This window comes from Octopus bimaculoides, chromosome 1 (genome assembly GCF_001194135.2).
Source record: "Octopus bimaculoides isolate UCB-OBI-ISO-001 chromosome 1, ASM119413v2, whole genome shotgun sequence".
Classification (NCBI taxonomy): Eukaryota; Metazoa; Mollusca; class Cephalopoda; order Octopoda; family Octopodidae; genus Octopus; species Octopus bimaculoides.
This window is the reverse complement of record NC_068981.1, coordinates 158,832,121-158,857,975: the sequence shown is the minus strand read 5'-3', so window position 1 is coordinate 158,857,975 and position 25,855 is coordinate 158,832,121. Positions and strand designations below refer to the sequence as shown.

At 36.0% G+C, this 25,855-nt stretch overlaps 1 protein-coding gene across 4 annotated transcripts in view; it reads left to right on the top strand.

Annotated features, from left to right (window-relative positions):
* The window catches only part of LOC106882875 (transmembrane protein 104), a 73,256-nt gene that overhangs the window by 41,737 nt on the left and 5,664 nt on the right, over window positions 1-25,855 (top strand). For all 4 annotated transcript variants that reach the window (XM_052972180.1, XM_052972172.1, XM_052972183.1 and 1 more), the window contains exons 3-7: window positions 838-913; window positions 19,517-19,598; window positions 20,706-20,743; window positions 21,730-21,760; window positions 23,625-23,724. In XM_052972180.1, the coding sequence (XP_052828140.1) occupies window positions 838-913; window positions 19,517-19,598; window positions 20,706-20,743; window positions 21,730-21,760; window positions 23,625-23,724 (327 nt within the window). The remainder of the gene's footprint in view (window positions 1-837; window positions 914-19,516; window positions 19,599-20,705; window positions 20,744-21,729; window positions 21,761-23,624; window positions 23,725-25,855) is intronic.

Here is a 25,855-nt window from a genome sequence, read left to right as displayed (position 1 = left end):
CGATGACTGGCACCCATGCCGACCTCTCCTTCATTGGACACTAAAAACTCTGCTTGCGAAGACCTGTTGGGGCAAGTGAAATCGTAATTGAACCATACTCGATGACTGGTTACCGCGCCAGTGGAGCACTAACAGCACTGTCGAGCATGTTCATTGCCAGAGCAGCAGTCTGGCTTCCGTGCTAGTGACCCGCAAATAGCACCATTAGAGCGTAATCGTTACCAGCATTGCCTTCTAGCACTTGTGCTGGTGGCATGTTAGAAAATCATTCGAGCGAGGTCGTTGCCAGTAGGTCACGGGTGAGGTATTTCCTTCAACAACCTGTACTTTTATTTTAGAACACTTTATATTCTTTTATTTGTTTCAGTCATTTGACTGCGGCCATGCTGGAGCACCGCGTTTAGTCAAGCAAATTGACCCAGGATTTATTCTTTGTAAGCCTAGTACTTATTCTATTGGTCTCAATTGCCAAACCACTAAGTTACGGAGACGTAAACACACCAGCATCGGTTATCAAGCAATATTGGTGACACACACACACACACACACACACATATACGATGGGCTTCTTTCAGTTTCTGTCTACCAAATCCACTCGCAAGGCTTTGGTCGGCCTGAGGCTATAGCAGAAGACACCTGCCCAAGTTGCCATGCAGTGGGACTGAACCCGGAACCATGTGGTTGGGAAGCACTCTCTCTATTTCTTTTCTCTACCTCTTTCTCCTACACACACACACACACACACACACAAACTGCTTGTACTATGAATTTTGTTGTCCTTGTATATTTCTTTTACCCTTAACCCTACATTTATTTCTGTCTTTTTTTTGACTCCAGTTATCTGACGGTTACCTTTGTCACAGAAGCCATGGCAGTTGCTAATTTTAAATTAAAGATGGGTCGTAACAATAAGGTACAAATGCATTTTAGAGCATTCTTACTGTTTTTTTTTCTTTCTTATCACTTTTTAAATGTGTTTGCTTTTATTTCATAGCTACCCAGGTTCTTTATATATATATACTTTAAACCCTATAACCCCTTTTGCTAATAATTTTTAATACTTCAAATGCTAAACTTTAATAGGAAGGAAAATAACAGACAAGCTTTAAAGATTTTTTATTTGAATTATAATTACTTGAATGACATCATTCCATTAAGGCAATTATAATACAGGATGTCCCAAAAGTCACTAATGGGTTTCAATTATTAATTACTTCCTTAACTTTACAAATAAATGCATGAAATTTTGATATTATATAAAGGATATAATGAAAATTAATATGCACAATTCAAATTTTGAAACACCACTACATCACATATGAAAAATGACATCACTTAAATGGCAGCCATTTTCGGCTTCACACGCCCGTGCTCTTTCCAAAACTTCCACTATAACATCCTCAAGAATTTCAGACCCCACTTCTCTGATTTCTGTTTTGATGTTCCCATTCAGTCGCACCAGGGTTTCCAGTTTGTTGATGTAAACCCTCTCTTCCAGGTATCCACACAAGAAAATATCCAGACTAGTCAGGTCTAGGGAACATGAAGGCCAGTTGACATTGCCATAGCAGGAGATTATTCTCTCTCCAAAGCACTGCCATAGCAACTGCATTGTTCCTCTTGTGGCATGAGCAGTTGCCCCACTTTGCTGGAATGATGTGTGAGGTCAACTTTGAATGGCCTTCACATTCCCCAAACTTGACTAGCCCGGATTTTTCTTGTGGAGATACCTGAAAGAGAAGGTTTATATCAACAAACCGGAGACCCTGGTACAACTGAAGGAGAACATCAATAGAGAAATCAGAGAAGTGGGGTCTGAAACTCTTGAGAGTGTTATGGTGCAAGTTTTAGAAATAGGACGGATGTGCAAAGCTGAAAATGGCTGTCATTTAAGCGATCTCATTTTTCATATGTGATGTATTGGTGATGCAAAATTTGAATCGTGCATATTAATTTCCATTATGTCCTTTGTATTGTATCAAAATTTCCAGCACTTATTTGTAAAGTTAAGGAAGTTATTAAAAATTGAAACCCATCAGTGACTTTTGGGACACCCTGTATCTGATGGCTATTGCAGAATTATTGACATTTAAATTATATGCGAGTATGAGAAAATCTAATTAATTTTAATAAAATATATTTCTTACTTTTTTGCTTACCTTAAAAAGAGAAATAAATTTTTCTTCATATTGACACCTTCGGTATTCTAGGGTTAATGTTGCTCTTGACCCCAATAATGTTGATGTTCATGATGACTCTTAAAAACTTGTGTATTTTAATCATGTCATGAAAAACTGAAAAAAATATAACACTATGCTTTTGGTTATTTGCTTTTCGCTGTTTATTATTTTTTTTACCCAGTTATGCCTTCCTCTGTTTTACCTACTTTGTGCTACAATTTCTCTGTGTAGAGATGAAATATCTAAGAATATATATCTCTTTCTTTGCAAGTTTACATAATCTCTGCAGGAATGTTGTTGTTCCCTAGATATTAGACTTAATTATACAAAACTTCAGTTGATGTATCTGCTTGTCTGTGGCAAATACCATATCTTCAAGAATGTTGTCTGTGATAGAGTAACTTTATCATTTATTTGCTTAATATCATTCAATTAGTTTTTAAGCGCTTTAAGCACTGGACCTCTAAAAGTTCTTTATAGGCTAGGAAACATTATTATTATTATTTTCTATCTACAACTCTAGTAAAATCTTTCTTCTATGATTCAATGAAGGAACATCTATGTGGTTAATAGCTAGAAATGACCATCAAATTTCTCTAATATCACACTCTGCATCTGAGTAGGTTTGCAAGGCTTTTGCACCCCTCGCCTATTAATTATTTCCACATGGTCCAAATGTGCATCCAAGATGATATTCCAATTGCCCACTGGTATTAAAGAGTAGGACATTCCCAGAAAAACCTGACACCTGTTGGGGTGTAGGTGACATCTAGTTTGAAGGCATCTGCTTTCCTGTTGTTTATATCCAGGATCATCAACTTGCCATATGGGTCCTTTTCAGAGCAGCACCATCATTTTGTTCCCTCTCCTATTCCAGGTTGATTAAGAGATTTGTAGACTTCAAAGTCAGCAAAAATATGTGCTTATGTCAGAAATCCTGGTCTTACTGAGGGCTATCACATCCATTGTGCTGAGACCTCATGCCATTGAGCAGACAACTTCACTTCCAGGACAATCACCAGTCCACATGCATTTATACAATCTAGTCTCAAAGCTGCCATTGTAGGAAAGTAGCTAAAGAAGAAATGGTCACATACCCTTGTGGTTCTCCTGTTGGCATTTGGGTTTATTGGTATCCATCTCCATATAAGACTCCTTAGGGAAGCCCAGAAGAAGTAATTTTTAGCCATGATGCTAGAAATTCTCTCTAATCTTTTTGTATGTGCCAGTTGGCTGTCTTGCCATTTTTAAGTTCTTGTTGACTTTTATAGTGATATAACTTTAGTTTCCTTGTTTTGTGCTAAGACAACAATTCTTACATAGCCTAAAGTTGGGTGCGTATCCAATTTGTTGTTGCTGTGCATGTAGCTGTGTATTTGGTTGACGTTTTCCTAGTTGTTGTTGTTGGTTTTCTGTGTTTGTCTCCTGGTGTTACTCTAATGGTTTCATTGTTGTTGCATTTATGTGTTTGCTCTTTGTTGCTGTTAGTGGAGGTAATGGTGGTGATGTATTTTCTATTGTTGATTTGACTTTTTAGTAGAGTTTGTGCTGTTATGTGCATGTTTTTTCTTTATCCTTTTGCTTTATTTATTTATTTGTTTTTCATCATTCCCTCTTTTCATTGCAAAATTATGTTGCTAAGTCAGAAAGTTCCAGCTCATCAGGGATAAGGGTATGTTTGTCATGTGAGTATGTGTATGTGTGCATGTCTATGTTTGTGCATGTATGAGGAGGAAAAGGAGAAGAGAGAGAGATTGGGAGAAAGCTGAGAAGTTTGTATTTCCCGTAATTGGCAGCAGTGAAGCCTTCCTTTCCCCTTTCCTGTTTTGGTTGTGTGAACAGAAAGCTCTCTCATAGTCAGTGGTACTACATAAGTGGCACCTATGTCTTCAGCCCTCCTTTATAACTCAAAGATTTGCCCTATTCAGCAGGGAGGTGTGGTCTGGGATCCTTCTTGTCTTCTAGCTCAACCGAGAGAAGAATCTTGTGTAATCCCAGATCATCCTCCTGCCTCAACTTTTTGATATCCAGCAGATAATTCTCCCTTTCAGGATAATACAAGCTAGACTCAATGTTATTTTTCTACAATGTGGGGAGAGAGTTAGATCTCCACCCTAGGAAAGGACTACAGAACATTGCAGTGTTGAGGGCTTCTGTCTTAAATAAAAATTTGACACCTTCTCCACTGAACTACTTTACCCTAATATGTGTTGCCATTTCTAGGTGATGACTTTTTAAAGAAATGCATTACTATATAATGGCTTTCCTAATTGTTCCCACTAGAATTTCAAATGAGGCTACCAGTGCAGCTTTTCTCCCTTCAAATTTTCAACTTTGGCGGTGCCCTCTAGCCTGGCCCTCTTGGCCTCCAGCAAGAAGCTATACAGCCTCCTATGGGAAACCACTCCCATGAGAGAGGCTTTGCTAGACGTGCTACTGCTGTTGTTGTTGTTGTCATTACCTTTTGTTCTGTCATTGCTACTGCTCCTGTCTCTATCATCACTGCTGTTTACTGTTGTTGGAATTGTTGTTGTTGCAACTGCTGTTATATTATTGTTGTTCCACTTGTTGATGTTGTTAAAAACTCGTACCATTCAGTTCGTATATGCTGCTGTTGTTTTTGTTATTGTTGCTGGATGCTGACACTGCAAAATTGTTTTGGTGCTGCGGTTGGTAGTGATAATTGAAAAAAGGGAGGGTTAGCTTCACTTATATAAGTGGTAATGGCAGAAGACACCATTCCTCGTACCATGTCATGCAGCCTATTCAGAGGCATATTTTTTGGTAATACCACAATTTTAAGCATGTAAAAATTGACCAAACAAAATGGTCTACATTTGCTGTCCCTCTCTCCACACAGTGAAGTAGAGGGTCTTACTTTAAGAAATGCACAAAAAAATCTCACCATATTTTGAACAAAAACAATGAACAACATGAAATACTACTACTACTGCTACTAAAGAATAATAATAATTGTTATTATTATTATTATTGTTATTGTGTTGAGTCAAAAGTTTTGCAATATTTTGGTAACTTATTTACTTTATTCGTCAAGTTACAACAAAAGCAGCCAAGCATTCAGAGTTGAGGCTTTTGTGTTGCATTGTCTGAAGCCACCTTTCTGCCATGCTAATACTAGTTCTTGTCCTTAAAGGTAAAGAACTCTTTACTGAAGCTTCCTCCTCCTCTTGGTTGATGAGGTATTGCAAGCTCAGGAAGTGAGTCATGGATCAGAACAACTAACAACCCAAGGGAGCTCGGTCTAGACTGTATGCTGGGTGTGGCATCAGCTCAATTCCCTCAAGTTCCTGGAGTTTATTCTGGACCATTTGAGCAGTATGAGGTCTTGCGTTGTCTTACTGCAGAAGATTTCACTTTCTATGAACCAAAGCCGAATATTTTGGCTACACAATGGCATACATCCACTTCAGCTGTTTGGATTACAGGCTGGCATTAATGGTTTAACCATCTGGAACAAACTCATAGTGAATTATCCCCCTCATAATTCTACCAGATGCAGAGCATCACCTTGTTTTGAAATGCCTGTGTTTGGCAACAGATTCCGGAAGCTGGCCCTTGCTTAACCACTGCTTATACATGTTAGGATTGCAGAAAAATGTCTCCCTCAGATTATTACTTCTGATCCATAGCTCACTTTCTGCGCTTGTGGAAGCTTCAGTGAAAAAGCTCTTCACTTCAAAGGACAAGAACTGTTATCAGTGCGTGATCAAAGAACTGGCAGAAAGGTAGCTTCAGATGGTGCAACACGATGGCTTCTTTGAATGCTAGGCTGCTTTAGTTGTAATTTGATAAAGCAAATAAGTTACCAAAATATTGCAAAACTTTTGACTCAAAACAATATTATCAATAATATTAATATGCTAACTTTTTGTTTTTGTACGTACCTGTTGTGTGCGTCACACTTCAAAGAAGTGGCAAAATGAGAGAGAGTAGGACAGAGAGGAAGTAAGAAAGAAAGGGAGAGAGATAAAATGAGAGAGTGAGAGAGAGAAAATGGGAGAGTGAGAGAGACAGTGAGTGGTGACGGCGTTCGTTTTGTGTTTTTAAATGTTTCAGAGAAGACATAAGAGAGAAAGAAAGAGAGTGAGAGAGAGAGAGAGAGAGAGAGAGAGAGAGTTAAAGAGACAGTGAGTGGTGACAGCATTTGTTTTGTGTTTTTAAATGTTTCAGAGAGGACGTAAGAGAGAGAGAGAGAGAGAGAAGTGAAAGAGAAAGAGAGAAAGTGAAAGAGACAGTGAGTGGTGACGGCATTCGTTTTGTGGTTTTAAATGTTTATCACATCGCAAGAGAAGTAGATACATAGACACATATACACATTGTTAAATCAAAAGCGGGAGAGAAGAGGAACAGAAAGGAAGTGAGAGAGACAGTAGATACATAAATCCAAAGAAAAGTTCATAGATACATAGACACAGCAAATATTAGCTGTCAATTTCACTTTTCATTAACCACACGAGGATAAAATTAACTCACAAATGGCTAAGTACTCTACAGACATGCATAACATTAACGTAGTTCTCAAGGAGATTCAGCTTCACACAGAATATGACAGGGCTGGCCCCTTTGAATTACAGCTACAACTCAAGACATATGTATATGAATGTATTTGTGTGTGTGTGTGTGTGTGTTTAAAGTATAGGTTAGTTAAAACGTTTGCAATAATAAATGTCGTGTGGTGGAAATAAACACAATTACCAATCTTTCATTCATAAATTCATTTGTTATTTCATTCTTTTGCATTTCAATTTGTACTCAGAAATTTTCAACAACTGCACGCTAGAAGAAATGGAAAAACAAGTAATTTTATCTCCTAAAAATTCTATCTCACAATAAATAAAGAAGTTCTTAATATTATACCAGAGGCACTTAAAACATACTTAAGCACAGATTCAGTGTCCTGTAATAATGAAGAGGAGGTTCAGAATTATCCATTTGAATTCATAAACTCACTCAATCCATCCAGTACGCTTCCTCATCGCCTCGACTTAAAAGTAGGGGCTATTGTAACGCTGCTAAGCAATCTTTCGATCAATTAAGGATTATGTAATGGAACTCGCATGAAAGTGCAAAGACTTCATGAACATTGTGTAGAAGCATCATTGGTAACAGGCTCCAACAGAGGTCGTACAGTTCTAATTCCTAGAATTAAACCTAGCCCAAGTGATGCAAATATTCCATTCACACTAAACAGACTTCAGTTTCCACTTCAACTTGCATATTCAATGACAATTAATAAGGCTCAAGGGCAAACATTCGAAAAAATTGCAATACATATGCCTCAACCGGTATTTTCTAATGGCCAATTATATGTCGCATTTTCAAGAGCACGAGTTATGACACTCAGTTGGGATAACAGGCAAGACCAAAGACGTGGTGTGATGTACACACAAAATATTGTCTACCATGAAGTACTTTGAGGAAGACCACCACACCAGCCGCTCCGTCATTACACATCCACATTACACCTTTAAGATCAGGGAACCAGTTAGGGGCCCATTGGATCTCTCTCGGCATACTAGCAAACCACAAAATTGCACCAGCCAGCATCACCACTACCTCCAAGCCTGTCATATATATATATGTGTGTGTGTGTGTGTGTGTTTGTGTCTGTCCCACCACTACCATTGCTTGACAACCGATGTTAGTATATTTGCATCCCTGTAATTTAGCTGTTCAGCTGAGGAGACCGATAGAATAAGCACCAGGCTTACAGGGGATAAGTCCAGGGGTCAATTTCTTCGACTAAAGGATGGTGCTTCAGCATGGCCACCGTCAAGTGACTGAAACAAATAAAAGAATGAAAGAACACCAGAAAAACATTCCATACCACTAAACCAAGAAGGTTCTTTGAATATGTATGATGTATTTTAAGGTTAAATAGTAATTCCGCTTATGTTTGTATAACTGAGATATTTTGGTTGGATTATATAGCCATTGGTATTAGATTACTTTCTATATTCTGTGACTGTCACAATATACTTTTCTAGCCCTGAAATTTTTGTGGAGAGGGGGACAGTACACAACTTAATTTATCGACCCCCAAAAGGACGAAAGGTGAAGTCAACCTTGGCAGAATTTGAACTCAGAACGTAAAGACAGACGGTCATAATACGCAAACATTTCTCATGGCACCAGTACACTGTTTACAGATGCTTACATTTTTTAATGTTTTCCATGAATTTTTCACAGGTCCAGCTAGTTATTATTATTTTGGTTTGGCTCAGGTTCAGTCTTATTCCTGGTAGGATTTATGTGAGTAGCGAGTTACTACATGTAACCTTAGGTATCCACAAGTTTTCAGCTCTCTTTCAAGTGGTTAGAATCCTCCTGATAATCCTTGCTGTCCCTACGAGACAAACTTTCCGTAGGAGCTTATTATTATCATTATTATTGACATGTCATAATTTTCTATATGAAGCTTAAATTTGTCTTGATATTCCTTTGTTTTTTTTTATATAATATGTACCTTCATTTTTTTCCATGCTTACATTAATTTCCCCATGCACATTACCTGATCCTTTCATGATGGAAGAGTTACCTGTGTGGCTTTGGTCCTTTATTATTTTGTTTGAAAGATTCAGCATCCTGATCAGGCTTCATCACTTCTTCCAATGCCTTTTTTTTTATCATTCTCTATGGATACCTTTTGGTGATATCATACAATGCTGTTTCTCTCATGTTCTTCCAAGTGCAGCAACCTCCCTTGCATACATTAACTAATAGCATTAATACCCTACTGCTGTCTTATCATACATGTGTGTTTCTCTCTTGCCTTTGCAAATCTTCCCATTGTTTCTATATAAATGTGAGGCCATGCATAGAGAGCATATAGAATAGATATTTTTGCATGTCTGCCGAGTTAAAAAATTGACTACGATTAATTTTTAAGAAATGTTCCATGAAATTGTTTGAGTTTCGGGTCTTACCAGTTTTGTGCTAATATATTTCTTTTCATTGAATCAGAAATAGGATTACTATTTACATTATTTACATTTGATGGATATTTGTCCTGATCTTGTTTGTTGTTAACACAATGTTTCGGCTGATATACCCTCCAGCCTTCATCAGGTGTCTTGGGGGAAATTTCAAGCCTGGGTTCTCGTTCCTAAGGTATTTTTCGATGTTATTATTATTATTCAGGTCACTGCCTGGAATCGAACTCTTAACCACTATGCCATATGCCCACAGGCATATGGCGTAGTGGTTAAGAGCGTGGGCTACTAACCCCAAGATTCTAAGTTCGATTCCAGGCAGTGACCTGAATAATAATAATAATGATAATAATAGTAATAATATCAAAAAATACCTTAGGAATGAGAACCCAGATTCGAAATTTCCTTCAAGACACCTGATGAATGTTGGAGGGTATATCAGCCGAAACGTTGTGTTAACAACAAACAAGATGAGGACAAATACCCGTCAAATGTAAATAATGTACATAATTCCTCATCTCTTAAATATAGAATAGGATTACTATTATATCTCAGGGTACTTATGTATCCAGAAATGTAGATTTTTTTTTTATTTCAAAAAGAAGCAAGTATTAGCTAAAGTTAATTTTAGCCAAATGAGATATGTCCTTCAAAAACATACCCACCATTTACAGGGTATGCTTTTATAAGTTCAATAAAATCATTAGCAATGATGAATGCTAACATTTAATTTCAATTCCTTGTCTAGTTATTTTCTTATTCTAATTTCTTTTTCTATTTGACTTTTTTACAAAAAAACATTGGTCACTTATAGATCTATAGTTAACACTAAGAATGCATAATAGTGAATCATTTGAATTTTTAAGATCCGTACGATATTTGCTCGACGACATACTTTTCTTGGTTGGAGACCAATTGTAAGTGATTTTCTTGTCTCCCTAATATGCTTACCAGTCTGCTGGATTAATTTATATTTTTCTTGCTTTACTTATTAAACTAACAATCTTCCAGTTGTTTGAAACAGAGTTTATGTAATAAGGAAAACTACTCATCTTCCTTAATAGTTACCAATCTTATTTAATTAGAAAGGGCTTATGATATGTCACTGCTTGTTTCATTTGGGATATGGCTGTAGATCATCAGTTTACTGAGCAGCCACAAACAAGTTTCTCTTCCTAACTGGGATTATTTCATTTATGTCACTTCTTTTCTTGAAAAAAGGGCTTGAATGTAACTACTTCCCATTGTTTCTCCTTGATAAATCTAGATGCTCTCATCTTTACAAGATATCATATTCCATTACTATTTATCATTTATCTGTGTTTAAATTAGTACATTGTAGCAATCAAATAGATAAACTGTTATCTCTCTTACAAAACACTACAGTTTCTGCTTAATTAGAAGGAAAATGTGTCAAAGATGTATAAGAAAACACATTTTTAAAAGTTCCACTTTGTTTCATTTTAATTTAACAATTTAGAAGTCTGTTTGTTGTTTCATTACCCTCTCCAGCCTATAAGGCCAGTGCTTGAGCCAACAAGAAAGCTACTTGACCTGCTAGAAAAAAACTGTCAAACCTCCCTCAAATCACACCCTATTTTCATAAGAAAAAGGGAAAGATACTAGTTAAAGGAATTCTAGATACATAATGTCTAATAAAAAGACTGTATGGTCATGGCTGGAATGCTTTTGACCATAGACCATATTGAGGGTTGGCCTACTGTTATTAAACAAAACTTGGCTAGTGTTTATCTCTAGTTCCCATGCTATTAAATAGATGAACAAGAAATCTTGTCTTGGTTGAGATGTCAGTCTATTAAAAGCAACTTTTCTTATTAGAAAGGTTGAATTCTGTAACAAATTCAATCACCCATGTGACATAGTGCAGTTACTGTTTACAGCAATCCGTAAAGTACACCAGACTGTAGTACCTACTATTTACACTTCAATGAACTTATATGAAGAGTTGTGTCTGCCTCATACATAACTTGGTGGTAGTGACAAATTATTAATCACTGATTCTCAGCTGTTATACACTGTATGCAATGGCAATACTATAAAATTTAACATACTTTTCTTTACTTGCAATGCTGTTGAATGAAGAGAACTTTGCACTTCTTTCCTTTCCAGAAATAATTCAACCTGAAAGAAACGAATATTGCACTACACTTGCTTTCTTTAGCAGTGAATTGTGCTTCCACAGAATGAAAAGCTAAATGAACTTGTGTCAGAGACACAAACCATTGACCTTTTAACCAATGGGTTGATATACTGGTAAAATATTGTCAAGTATTTTAGTATACTGGTATATTTATTGTATTGGAAACAGAATTGGTATACTGCCTTAAATGAATTGTGAAGGGAATTGGTACACTGGTATATTGTTGTACTGGGAAGTAAGTTAGTAGACTAGTATTCTTATTGTGTCATTGTACTCTATTACTGATTTCCTCAGCAACTGGGAATCACAAACCAACATTGCTTATGAAATCCCAGCTGTTCAATGTTTTACTGTTGACAAAAATATCATGCTATAGATATATTGTTTACATTCATTGTTATATACAGTAATGGCTAAAAAAATGTATAGATATATTCTTTAATACATTGTAGCAATGAAATAAAACACTGATAATAGACCACTATTAGAACTGACTGTTAAGAAAATGTTATATATGCAAAGTGGTCCGTCCAGTTTAGTTAAGCTAATGAGATCAGTGAGTTCACAATCAGTATGTTCATGTGCAATGAAAGAAGGTTTGCAGTTGATGAAATCCCAACACAGGATTGAAGCATGACATGTTTGAAACAGGTTCCTTGTTTTTCTGTCAAGAAAGATATTGTGTATATTGTCTACATTTGTCATAACATACAATATTGGCTAAAAAAAAATCCATAGATGTACTGTGAATCGATATGCTGTTGTTGTTGTTGTTGTGCTGTAAACTGAATTGATATATAAGTATACAAGCACTCTGAAATTGGTTTATTTTTCTTGTGGAAGAATTTATCCTATGAATTGCTTGTCTCAATTTTTACAGTTTAATTCAAGGAAGAGCGTTGCTACCTATAACCTCTTCATGCTCCACTAAATGCTGATGCAAATGATCTTTAATGTCATGCCTGTAAGAAAACATGGATGCAGATCACAATAGTGGGAATAAAGGTTTGATGTGAAAATATGGGATATAAGGTAGTAGAGATTGCAAGAAGTAGCAAGATCATTGAATTAGGTTGTTTCAGATGGAGATAGTACACAGTTGACTATTGTGACTATAGTATAGAACAGGGATAGCGTGCATAACACATTGGTATACTTATTCCATCTGTGAGTGAAAACTTGCCAATAAGCGGCATATTTTCATTTGAAACCTGGAATGTTTGTGTTTTGCAGCTGTTTTGTACATGTTGTCAATGTATATCTACCTTTTATAGGTTCAGAACTTATTCAGAGCTTGTCTAACTTTAAACAGAATATCTAACTTCACAGAGAATGCAGTTTTATCAAAGTGAAAGACCTGATATTGAGATGCCTGGCATTTACATAGTTTGGGAAGGTTTTACTGAGTTGTTCATTAGAAGAGAGGGCATAATGTTAAAAGAGATCTGGTTGATGTATTCTCTTTGGAAGATGTTTTCAATAATTTTGTTCCTGGGAATAATGTAATATGATGTGAGATGTCTAGGTTCTATGTTGTTGTTTGGATATGAAAGATTATCATTGAGTGTCAGATGGTACCATCTGTGTGAGAATGTATTAAGTTAGAAGTTGCAACATGTAGGTTAATAATGCATAGAAGAAAGAGAATGAGAACATAACTGAGTTCTGAGCCACATTAGAATTGATAGATTGTGATGGAGCATTTGAAAAAAAAACTTCCAATTTAAGAGATAGGTGGTGCTCACAGCATTTCTGTCAATACATGCTAGACATGGTTGAAGGTTTAAAAATACTTTCAATATCATTCTCAAAGATGAAAGACTGATGTGTTAGCTCAAATACTGGAGCTCTGCGAGATGTGTAAGAGAAAGAGAAACACAGTTTTAAAAATATTAACTTATAACTGCCTTGATCACTTTTAAGATGCTGGAAGTATCTGAGAGTTTGCCTTCAGGGAAGGGTGTCTGGAACACCCTGCCATGGATTTCTATAGATTAGGGGTGGGTTATGTTTATATGTATGTATGCATGCATATGCACATACACCTTGGGATGCATGACCTAATGGTTAGAGTGTTGCATTCATGATTCCAAGATTGTGGGTTTGATTCCTGGACCAGGTAGTGCCTTGTGTTCTTGAGCAAAACGCATCTCATATTGCTCTGTGATCACTTCAATACCTAACATGTTGCACACTGTACACCTGCACAGGCAATATTGATTTGATAGAGGGGGTGAGCTTATGTGTAGCACAAACATTTGATCACTACTAACAGATCATCTGTGCAAGTTGTTCTGCAAGAAATTGTGGAACTGTCTTTCTTAGATCAAGAAACTACGTGTGTGTGTGTGTGTACACGCATGCATGCATGCATGCATGTTAAGAACGGAATGTTGAAAATATTGATGAAAATAAGTTTTGGCTTATGAGTAAAAACTATTTGGGAACAAGACTGGTTATTTTGTGAAGTTGAAGTGACAAGAGAGGTTTTTACACTTGGTGATTATACATACATGCTAGGTGGCAAAGCTTACAGACTTTACTAGGCAATGAATTTTGGAGGATTTCTAGCATGTTTGCACAGAGTGGAATCTGAAACAAAGCAGACAAAAAATGTAATGACTTCATAAACAGGGGTACTTCTTACAGAGTCATCCTTGTTGAATAGAGTTAGATAGTCTCCAAAGTTTGAAGTTTGTTGAGTTCCTCTCAACAAAGGAACAGAAAACCTAATTACACTTGAGAAAGTTGAGAGAACTTGTATGCAGTGCAAGCCTGAAGACATTTTTGCTTTCCATGTGGTCATCATGCCTGCATACTGGTGGTAGTATTGATGGATTATTTACTCCAGGATGGGGGTGTACTGCTTCGCAATGTGACTGTCAATGAACAGGAACAATAAAGAGGATGTGGTGGAAAGCAGTGAACTCATTTGACGTCCTCCTTCCATGATGGCATGGATTGGACAGTTTGACAGGAGCTGGCAAGGCAAGCCTGCACCATGTTTCTGTGTCTGTTTTGGCATGGTTTTTATGGCTCGATGCCTTTCCTAACACCAACCACTTCATAGAGTGGGCTGAGTGCTTTTTACATGGCACTCACACAAGCAAGGTCAGTTTTGGCAGGGTTTTTACAGCTGGATGCCCTTCCAATTGCCAACCACTTTACAGTGTGAACTGGGTGCTTTTTAAGTGGCACCTGCACTGATGGGGTCACCAAGTAACTTTGTAAGATGCGGAATCTTTGAAATGGGAGGGAGCATTGGAGGAAGCGATCTTGTGTCAAATGATGAAAGGTTGGAGTATGACAGAGAGACAGAAACAGATGTCTTGCTGTAGAAGGGTACATGCTTACTCAGCCAGAGAGAGGGAAAGAGCGAGGAAGAGAGTGAGAGAAAGAGAGCGAGAGTTAAGAATGAGGGCTGAAACAGGTGTGCTGCTGAAGAGTAGAGACATGGTTACCCAGAGACAGGGAGACTTAACAAGAAAGAAGTGTACTGCTGTAAAGGAGATACATGGTTACCTAACCATAGGTAAGAGCAAGAAAAGGAAGGTGAGAGGGTGATCAAGAATGTGGGCAGAAACAGGTTTGTTGCTCTAGAGGAGATACATGATTACTCAGTCAAAGGGAAGAACAAGTGAAAGAAAGAGAGAAAGTAGAAGACAGCAAGAGTGGGAGAGGGATGGCAGCTAGTGCCAGGGTATACTCGCAAGGAATGGGTATCAGGGTATAGATGGGATGAAACAAATCTACTGTATTGTCTTAATCAATATAACTTAGATCAGAGTGCTATATACAAAATATTCCAGTTATTGTTGCTATAAATCATTCATCAGTTTTCAACAGTGACTAATTTTGTTGTTGTCCTCCTTGTTATTTTACATTTTCACTTTATCCTCATTATTGTTATCCCACTAATTTCCTTCATTTCACCTTCAGATTCATTATACAACTTGCAATCAGGTTTTTTATTGTACTTTAACCCCATAGTCTACCCCACATTTATTTTTATTCAGTATTCATAAGTAAAATAATCAGTTCCACTGATAATTCTTTTTTTTCTTTTTGTCATTTATTTTTTTATGTATCAAATAACAGCCAGAAACAGCCATATTTTCTAACCTTTGAAATCCCAGAAGAGTTTAATTTCAAATCTATCCCTTGACAAACAAAATCAAAACAAAATGGAAAATTAATGACTAGAAATATGTACAACACCTAAATTTTTTTTTTATTTTTAAATAAATAAACAGTATTTTTTTCCTCATACAACAGTTGATCATCATAAGATGTAGAGTAACTGTAACTGTTTCTAATTTTGGCACAAGGCCAGCAAGTTCAGGAGAGTGGGTGAGTCGATTACATCAACCCCAGTGCTCAATTGGTACTTATTTTATTGGCCCCGAGGGGATGAAAGGCAAAATTAACCCCAGCTAAATTTGAACTCAGAACATAAAGATAGATGAAATATCACTAAGCATGTTTCCCCAGCATGCTAATGATTCTGCCAACTCACCATCCTTATTCAAAATAACTATAAAAATATATATATTTATATATTTTCAGTAAATATTTCTCCAACAGCATAATCATTTGGTCACTTCTTCATTTAAAAATTTACCCCCTCCTCTTCACTTCTACAATGACCAATACTATGAGAGTATAAGTTCTCTTGCTGGTTTTTGGGTACCTAACACAATATTTCAATCTTGACCCATATCTTTTTGGGGGGGGGGTGTCTCTATTTAGCCTCCTAAGTTAGGTTTTACTATTTTTACCATTTTTACCATCTTCACCATACAAGGCCTAAATCAACCAGCAAATAGGTTGATTGGGCCTTGTGTGTTAATATATCTGTAATACATCACACAATAAACAAGTAGTTTCATTATGTATAAGAAAACATAATTAGCATTATTTGATTTCAGGATGTTGGGCCTCACGGAGAAAATGACAATAGACCGAGATGTCTGGCGATATGAGGTTCTTTTGAAGACCTACCCACATCAGCGAAACTGAGTTTTAGAAGTGCTGTGTGTCTCACCCACACTCAACAAGAAAACATCTCACACATTCTACCCCAACAAATCAAACTACCCACTCCCCAATCCTCTTGGCCCTGTCCCACTGTATCATTGCTCTCTGCTAGCTCCTGATCTGTATGTTCCACCCACACACCCTGTTTCACTGTATCATTGATATCTACTAGCCCCTGACCTGTGTGTTCCACCCACATGTAACAAGAAAACTTTTCACACACCCACTAGCATAGCTAGAGTGTGTGTGCTGCCTGGGGTGGCCCTTCCATTTGCCACTGCTGGACCCCACAAAAACACATATTGCCTCCAGCAAACCCAAAAGTGCCCCTGCCACCTAGCTACGTTAGTGCACACACCCAACCTCAAGAAACCAATCTACATCTCTTCCTCACATTTCCTCCTTCATACACTATGACTACCTCTCACTCCCCAATCCTGTTCTCATGGCCCTGTTTCTCTGTATCATTGCTATCCAGTACCCACCTGACTCTATATATACCCAGGTTTTCGCCATCCTCTCCACACTCTCTGATCACGATTCCTTACAATATCCTAGCACTTACCACCATCTATATCTCTCTCTTCCTTTACTCAACCATCCCATTTATATTCTGATCCCCATTCCTTTTGAGTATGCCTGGCACTTTGCCACCATCTCTATCCTGCTGTCCCCACTCTCTCTCCCCTTCTCCTGCACTTGCCTCAGGTTGGGTAACCATGTATTTCCTTTGCGGCAGTGCACCTGTTTCTGTCTATCTATCTCACTATAATCTTTCATCATCTGACACAAGACCACCACCTCCAATGCCCCCTCCCCTCCCAAAAGAGATTTTTTTTTTGTCTTGCAAGTACTTGGTGACCCTGTCAGTACAGGTACCACTTAAAAGCACCCAGTCTCCACTGTAAAGTGGTTGGCATTTGGAAGGGCATCCAGTTGTAAAAACCTTGCCAAAACTAACCTCGCCTGTGCTTGTGCCATGTAAAAAGCACTAAGTCCATTCAGCTGAGCGGTTGGTGTTAGGAAAGGCATCCAACTGTAAAAATCCTGCCAAAACAGTTGCAAGAGTCTGATGCAGGCTTCTAGCTGGCCAGCTCCTGTCAAACCAGATGTTAAGTGATGATAAGTATTTTTTATAGCTGATTCCATTTAAAAATTAAAAACTCATTATTTAAATTAGAGAGACTCTAAACCAAGACAAGCAGAGTTATGTCACTTACTTTGGAAAGCAACACATCTTTAGCAAGATATGAGCTGATTGTTATGAATACACTGTGGATTAATGATAACTGTTATGTTGTTATTTTACTATGTTTATATCTTTGTTCATTATGTAAACATCTAGCCTTTCTTCTTAGAAATATAATTAGATTTTACTCTAATATCATGTCAATACAGACAACTACAATTCTATTTTAATTTTATATATCGAAATATCACATTATACTGCACTTTTTCATATATTACATCAAACTTCCTTCAAGTAATTTTGTGGGTTTTATATTGCAATTTTCAAAGGAAAATGCACTAAATATTTTAGTTTTTTTCTAAAAACTTTGTGACATTTTTACTCTAATTTTTGCTTCCTTTGGGAATGAAATAAACCAGGATTTGATTAAAAGAGTGATTAAGGCCATTTTCCACACTGGCATGGGTTTGATGGTTCAGTAGGATCTGAAGATGCTCTTCCTAATGCCAATCACTTTACAGAGTATACTAGATGCTTTTTTTTTTTTTCATATCTCCAGCACTACATTTGATTTCTCTTATACCCATTTTTTTCATCAACTTATTTGTACTTCCTCATTCATATACACTCATTGCACATTCAGCAGAGCATGCTCATTTCATTTATTTGTAGTTTTTACTGACCTTCTACATTCAGACCCCAAGCCTCACTACTATGTAGCATTGCAGTTCATACACAAGCATCATATAGTCTACCTTACTCTTCAAGATAGAAACGTTTAGATACCTACAAAGATAACAGCCCCCTAAAACTTCTCCACCCTGCTCTTACTCTAGCTAGTATACTTTCAGAACATCCTCTTCCTCTGCTAATTTGGTCACCTAGGTAACAGAAACTGTCTACTACATTTATGGATCTTCCTGGGCATTTGAGAAAAATCTATTTATCGTGTGCTCTTGGGGCTTATTGCTCCAGCACATCTGCCAGAGCAGTGGCTCCCAAAGTGGGTGGGGTTGCCCTTCTGGAGGCAGTGGAAAGATCCAGGGAAGTGCTGAAGAAAAGGGGGCAATGGATGTAAAAGCAACAAAATAATGGGTTGACTAGGTTAAGTTTTATTTGTGAAATACAGATATTTTGAATTTGATGCAGAAAGTGGTCTATATGTTTGTGGCGGTGAGTAGGAAATGGGGCGGGAAGGGGGGGTCACTCGGAATGTGACCTGTGTGCCCCTCAAAAATTTAAGAACTACTGCTTTAAACTAAGAAGCTTCTATCATAGAAACAGAGACAATTTCAGGCAGGTTGGTGTCAAAAGGATTAAGGATTGTGATATTCTCATAACGATACCACTAGTTAAAAATTATGCATTTCCTTAAAAAACTATAACTATGGTTTAAAAATTGATTATTTGTCCATAGATTACTTAGAAATAAAACCTATATGAGTTCTCAAAATATTTAAAAAAAACATTACATTAAGAAAGATATGTACGGATATTGTTATTACGAATGCTCAAAGAAGTATCCTAACTCTTGAAAGAATAATTAGTGGGTCTCAATTCATTTTAACTTTACATTACAATGGAAATGAAATAAAAACAATTAACAGTATTTAGTGTGGAAATTTTTTTAAAAAACCTGTTATTTACTTTTAAAATTTCCAAAAAAAAAATGTTTCTTTATTTCATTGATCATTTTTGAGTAGAACAAAATTAGAATAACACATTTTTCAATATGCTTAAGCATTAGTATGGATTAAGTGGTTTTGTTTTTCTTTTTCTTTTTTTAATAAATTTACAGCACACCATTTGAAAATGTCTGCTCTAAATATTTGATTATAGACAAAATTCATTGTTGGTGAATTATTTCAGTTGCATCTTAATGTCTGTAGATGGATACAGTGCATGAAAATGAAGAGATGAGAAGAACCCTAATGATCTAAATAGGTTAGTGCATGATCATACATTTACTAATGCGTTTTCCAATATTCTATTATAGAGACATAAAAATGATGCCATCGTGTATGAAAATAATGAAGAACAACCACTTTTGGATCAGGAAGATGATAGTGATGGCAATGGTGAGAAATTATCATAGATTTGTTTTAGATTTCTTGATAGCTATTTATAATGTTTTTCTAATGTTTAATTTTTCAAATAATTTGCATTGACTTAACAATGATTAAAGGGTGGAATTCTGCTTTACGTGTGCCATATAACTTTATAGCTTTTTTTTTTTGTAATTTTCAAAAATTTTTTGCAAATTTGTATTCTATACACAGGAATTCACACTACTATAACAAAAAATTTATTTTTGATTTTTCAAAATTTTTTTTTTAATCACAATTTAAAATATGGACAATCCAAATCTTTTGCTCAAATTTCAGCAATATACCATTGTATGTGTTTATGGGAAGAAAAGATAATGAAAAGCGTCAATATGTCAGAGTGACAAAGAAATGAGGAAGGTATCAGGTGGGCATGAGATGTGCTAAAAATAACAGCTAAATAGCCTTTAAATCACATACAAATTTTTTTTTTCATAATTGTATGAATTCCTGTGTTTAGAACATAAATTTGTGAAAATTTTCTGAAAATTCCCCCCAAATTTTTTTTTGATTTAGGAGGGGTTATATGGCATGCATAAAGCAGAATTCCGCTAGCTGACAGTGTCACAAAATACACATTTCCAAATATTTTCAAGTGATGGCCAGTTTCATTTAATGGAGACATTGCAACAGTAGTGGTATTTTACAATGGAGACCCTTGCCATTTCCTAATATCTTGAGAGGGGAAATATATAGTATGTTAAAGAGAGGATTTGAATTTAAATCTGTAACTTATTAACCTGCTATAATCCAGTCAGTTTGATACCTGACACCGATTTTGCTCCTTGAGGAAAGTTAAGTGGGCTTAGGTGACATGATTAGTACCATAATTTAAAGTTAAATCAAAGATGTAGCTCATTTGAACACACCTTAACTTTGTAGTGTTCACATGTAAATGAACTATATTACAATATATTCTGTTGTCATAACTATCAATATAAATCTAAATTAAATTTGGCTGATATAGAAAACAATTCTAGTTAGTGTTCCTATGAATCATTCATTAGTTCTCAACAATTACATTTAATATATAAATGTAAGATAATAGTGTTCCATAATATATAATTTTATTTGTTTCAGCTAACAAATTGTATGATATCACAGAGAGAGTTGAAATGGTATGTTAAGTTTTTATTTGCTTCTTTCTTTTCTGCTCTATTTTTTTTCTAATGATTTTGAAATAACAAGCTGTTTGTGTCTTGTGTGTATGTGTTGGCATGAATGAATGAATGAGTGAGAGAGACTGAATGACTAGATGTGTGTAGTGAAATAAGCCCTGTATAGCTGAGTGTGCAACATTGTTTAGATTCCTAAATATCTAAAGTATGAACTTTACGACTTCCAAATCTTTTTCTGAAGCCAGTTGGGCAATCAATCACCTCCACTCGCAATCCTATATGCTGTGAGGCCTGTCACTAAGATCTAGCTACACTGCTTTTTTTTGTTATTGTTGCCATTCAGATCAAATCAAACAGATGTATGATCAAAACTATTTCAGCCTTCACTATTCTTTGTAGAGATATTGAGGACTACATTATCTAACGTGTTCTTAATACATTTTTAAGACTGTAAAGAGTGATGTGGGGAGGATTGGTTGATATTTCATGCAAATGAAGCAACCTTATAGAAACTCCTTTTTCTTTTGTTGTTACTAACAGAAAAAACAGCTGCCTGATTCTTTTCTTCTCATTTCTTGCTCTAGATACTATATCATAAAGGTGCTACATACAAACACATCTAGAACTAAGGAACAGAAATTAACTACTACTGTATCAATCAAGCAAGGCATGGGTACATCTATTATTCTTGTAGGTTTAGTACATTGTAGTCATGGTTGCTTACCAATCTTCCAGAGGTCATACTGTCCTTTTGTGTAACCTTTGCTTGCATTGACTGTGTGAGTGTATGTTTGTGTGTGTGTTTATATGTGTGCACTGGCTTTATTATGACCATAGACAATGTATTCTTCCCGAATTATCTCAGTTAATTTAATAAAAGTACAGGCTGCACCTTCTCCCTAAAATGGAAGTATTAGAGAATATTAGAATTACTAACTAATAATCCACTTAACTATTATAATATAGTCAAACCTTTCTTTCAACAGGGTCACATGGCATCAATGTTCTTCAACAAAGGTAATTATTTCTATTTTATTCCTTAACTTTTATCATTAGATCAAATGTCTGTTTGCAAATTAAAAAAAAAACTGATGTAAGATTGGTCAGATGAATAGATCATCTCTTAGTTTCATTTGTCTAAGTGAAATGTACTTTATTCTATTTGTCTCAGTTTACCTATTTGTAAAGAAAGTTTTTTTTAAGAGTTTTGGAAAAGTCATAAGCAATAGGCAAGAGGAAATGTGCTTTTAATTTATTTAACATAATTGAAATCAAGGTTAAGCACTGGTTGTATGTATCCTTGTGCTTTGTGTAATAACTGTCTTTGATATTTCAAACAAATAAGGCATAGAAGTGGCAGAACTATGAGCATGCTGAACAAAATGCTTAGCAGCTTTTTGTCTGTCATATTCTGCCAAGGTTGATTTTGCCTTTCATCCTTTCAGGGTCAATAAAATAAATGCAAATTGAGCACTGGGGTTGATGTAATTGTCTTTCCCACTCCCACAAACTTGCTGGCCTTGTGCCAAAATTTAGAAACCAATATTTCAAACAAATGTTACTTTATTGAGGAAAGAGATAATGATTGAATAACTGGACAACTGTATGCGTATTGGTAAAAGGTAATGTCAATATCTTATTGCAGAAAAGTAATACATGACGAAAGCTGACATCAGACAATTTTCTGAGATAGTGCCTGTACAAGTGTTGGCTTAAAAACATAAAAATAAATATAATTAACTTTAACCTGACTACTGGATCTGGTCAGATTCCAGTCAAAGTATTAAGAGAATGTGAAACCAATATTTGGACATACTAAATATGATAAAAAAAGACTTCTTTACCTCAGTAATCACTACCTTGTAGAACTCTCTTCTCCACACCATTGTGAATAGTTATGCCATGGAAATACTTTGCTAAAGTTAAACTACATAAATTCTAACTGGACTCATTACAAATTTTCTGGAGGAATGTTTAGAGATTTTGGTTTCAACAATATCTGAGCCTTGAATTTTTCAGTTGATAAAATTTGTGAGTACTTCATTTGTGCTTGTCCTACATTAAGAATTATCCACATAAAATGTGTTGATCCATGTTGAGGCAAGTTCTTTGATACTGCAGCTAAACATTTATATACTGTTTAGTTTGAGAAGAAAATTTAGCAAGCTCATTTGATTTCACATCACATATCATCATCATTTAACGTCTGTTTTCCATGCTGGCATGGGTAGAATAGTTTGTCAGGAACTGACAAGTCAGATGATTGCACCAAGCTCTACTATCTGTTTTGGGTTGGTTTCTATAGCTGAATGCCCTTCATAACGTCAACTACTTTACAAAGAGTACTGGGTGCTTTTTTATGTGGCACCAGCTGCAGTGAGGTCACCAAATAACTAGCAGGGCAAAATCCCTCAAGTGCAGGGAGTTGTATTGAGGTTCAGAAAAGGTATCTTGCATTAGAAGAGAAACACAACTAACTCAGAGAGATAGAGAGGAAAGATGGTGAGGCTGTGATGATGAGGGGGCAGGGACCATACATCCAAGTTACAGGAAAATGTATATAGTGAAGTGGACCAAGGATTGGAGAGGGTGTGTTGGTGGGTGAGTTCGCAAGATTTCAAAACAAAGGGGGGGAACTGGGGGGGGTGTAATAATTGGAGACTTGTAGAGGGAGGTGGTATTAGGAGGATATTTTGTGGGGAAGGTATTGAACAGGGACATATTGTATGCTGGTAGGTACATGAGGGAGAGTGGAGGAAGGGAGATGCAGCTGCAATAAACATGGTGGGGTTTTCTTAAGCACAGCAAATCTCATATGATGACCAATTTTTAATGACTTTTTCTGTTTATTTGTGGAACTCTTCAATTCTTTTTGTTTCAGTTGGTGTACTATTTTTCTACATCTGCATAATAGTTTACCTGTATGGAGATTTGGCAATTTATGGAGCAGCTGTTCCAAAATCTTTAAGGAATTTAGCTTGGTAAATATTTACTTAAATTATGGGTTTTCTTTCTTTATACTTGTGTGTGTGTACATGTGTGTGTGTTAATATGGAGTATAGTCACTTAAAACAACCTGATATGTTATTAGTACTTCTTTTATTGCTCTGGAGAAGGAGTTACAGGTAAAATCAAGCCCATTGAAAATATAGACTAACAAAACTAAATACTGTAAGACCTCTAATACAATGCCATTTCTGCCATGTCATTGTTCATATCGAATCTAATATTGGTTTTAATATTAACTTTGTCGAAAAGGTAATGAGCTGGCAGAATCATTAACACACTGACAAAATGCTTAGCAGTATTTCATTGGTCTTTATGCTCTGAGTTCAAATTCCACTGTGGTTGACTTTGCTTTTCATCTTTTGGGGTCGATAAAATAAGTACCAGTTGAACACTGGGGTCAATGTAATCAATTTACCCCCATCCCCGAAATTGCTGGCCTTGTGCCAAAATTTGAAATCAATATTAATTTTGTCAAAAAGATAGCAAGCTGCCAGAATTGTAAGTATGCTGGGCAAAATGCTTAGTGGTATTTCATCTGTCTTCACATTCTGAGTTCAAAATCTGCTGAGGTCAGCTTTGCCTTTTATCCTTTCAGTGTTGAGAAAGAAAAAAATAAGTGCTAGTTGAACACTAGTATCAATGTAATTTTCTTACCCACTCCCAAAATTGCTGGCTCTCTACCAAAATTTGAAATCAATATTTTGTCATTGATGACATAGACATTCTACTGTGTTAGGCTTGGGTGTTTCAGTTTGAAATCATTCTGAAGCTATATAATACTAAGACTGAAATTATGGAAACCAGTTTATAATGTAACATCAAGTGCTTTGTAATGATTAAAGCATAACGTGAAGAGTTAACATAAGGGATGAACAAAATGTTGGACTAATGCCTTTCAGTGTATAATCTTGTCCCTAGAAACAATTTCTCCACCCATTCCATGAGGGTCACTAAAGTATAAGTACCAGTAATATACTAAAGTTAATTCAGTTACCTTTATCTTTTATCTGTTTCAGTCATTGGATTGTGGCCAAGCTGGGGCACTACTTCAAAGGGTTCAGTCAAACTAATTAAGCCAAGTACTTATTTTTTAAATCTGGTGCTTATTCTATCAGTTTCTTTTGCAAAACTGCCAAGTTACAGGGATATAAACAAACTAACACCAGTTGTCAAGTGATTTGTGGATGGTGGAGTGACAAACACAGATGCACACATATATACTTGTTTGTCTGTCTGTCTATGTGATGGGCTTCCACACAGTTTCCATCTACCAAATTGGTGGTGGTGGTTACCTTTAGCTAATTCAATAACTTAGAATTTTGCATTTGAATTCCACCGGTTTTTATATACTATGTAGCAGTAATAGCCTGGTATAGGTTACTAAAATAACCTTGTGCATAAACAAAAAAAAAAATCATTGGAGAAAAAATAGTTAAAACAAAAAATACAGAAATTATGCTGTATTTTCAAGTTGAAAAACTAGTACATTTTATAACTGCTGTTGCCTTTGGTAACTTATTTGCTGATGTTTAAATCAAAGTAGTGATAGTTTAACAATTGATCATTGTTATAAATCATTTCAGAGCAAAGAGAGTCTGTTTGTTTTAGATTATTGTCAGGTCAAATAGAAGATTAATGATTATTTGAGCTTAGTAGTGTTGGAAGGTGATATTCATGTGTGGAAAGCTTGCTGATGACTATTGCGGTGTCACAGAAAGAACCATACTGTTGTTGTTGCTTTTCTTTATTGTTGTGAATTCTGTTTGAAGCAGAAGTACAGAGAGAAAATTTAATACATTGCAGAGAAGTGTTTTTATTAATAGTGGGTATGTTACCTCTGCATAACAGAAGTAAACATATAACCCAGTTAACATTGCTAATATATAAAGAGTTTCTTTAATCCTTTAGTATTTAAACCGGCCATTTCCCATCCAAATGTTATACCTGTGTTATGTACAGTCTGGTCATATGCAGCTCTCTCACCTATCCTATGATGTCATATTAAAAATAATCAAGCACTTCATTGAAATCTCAACACAAAAAGATAATGTATGAGTAATTCAAAACAATGTGAATAAATAAGCATAACATGTGACAGTAAGC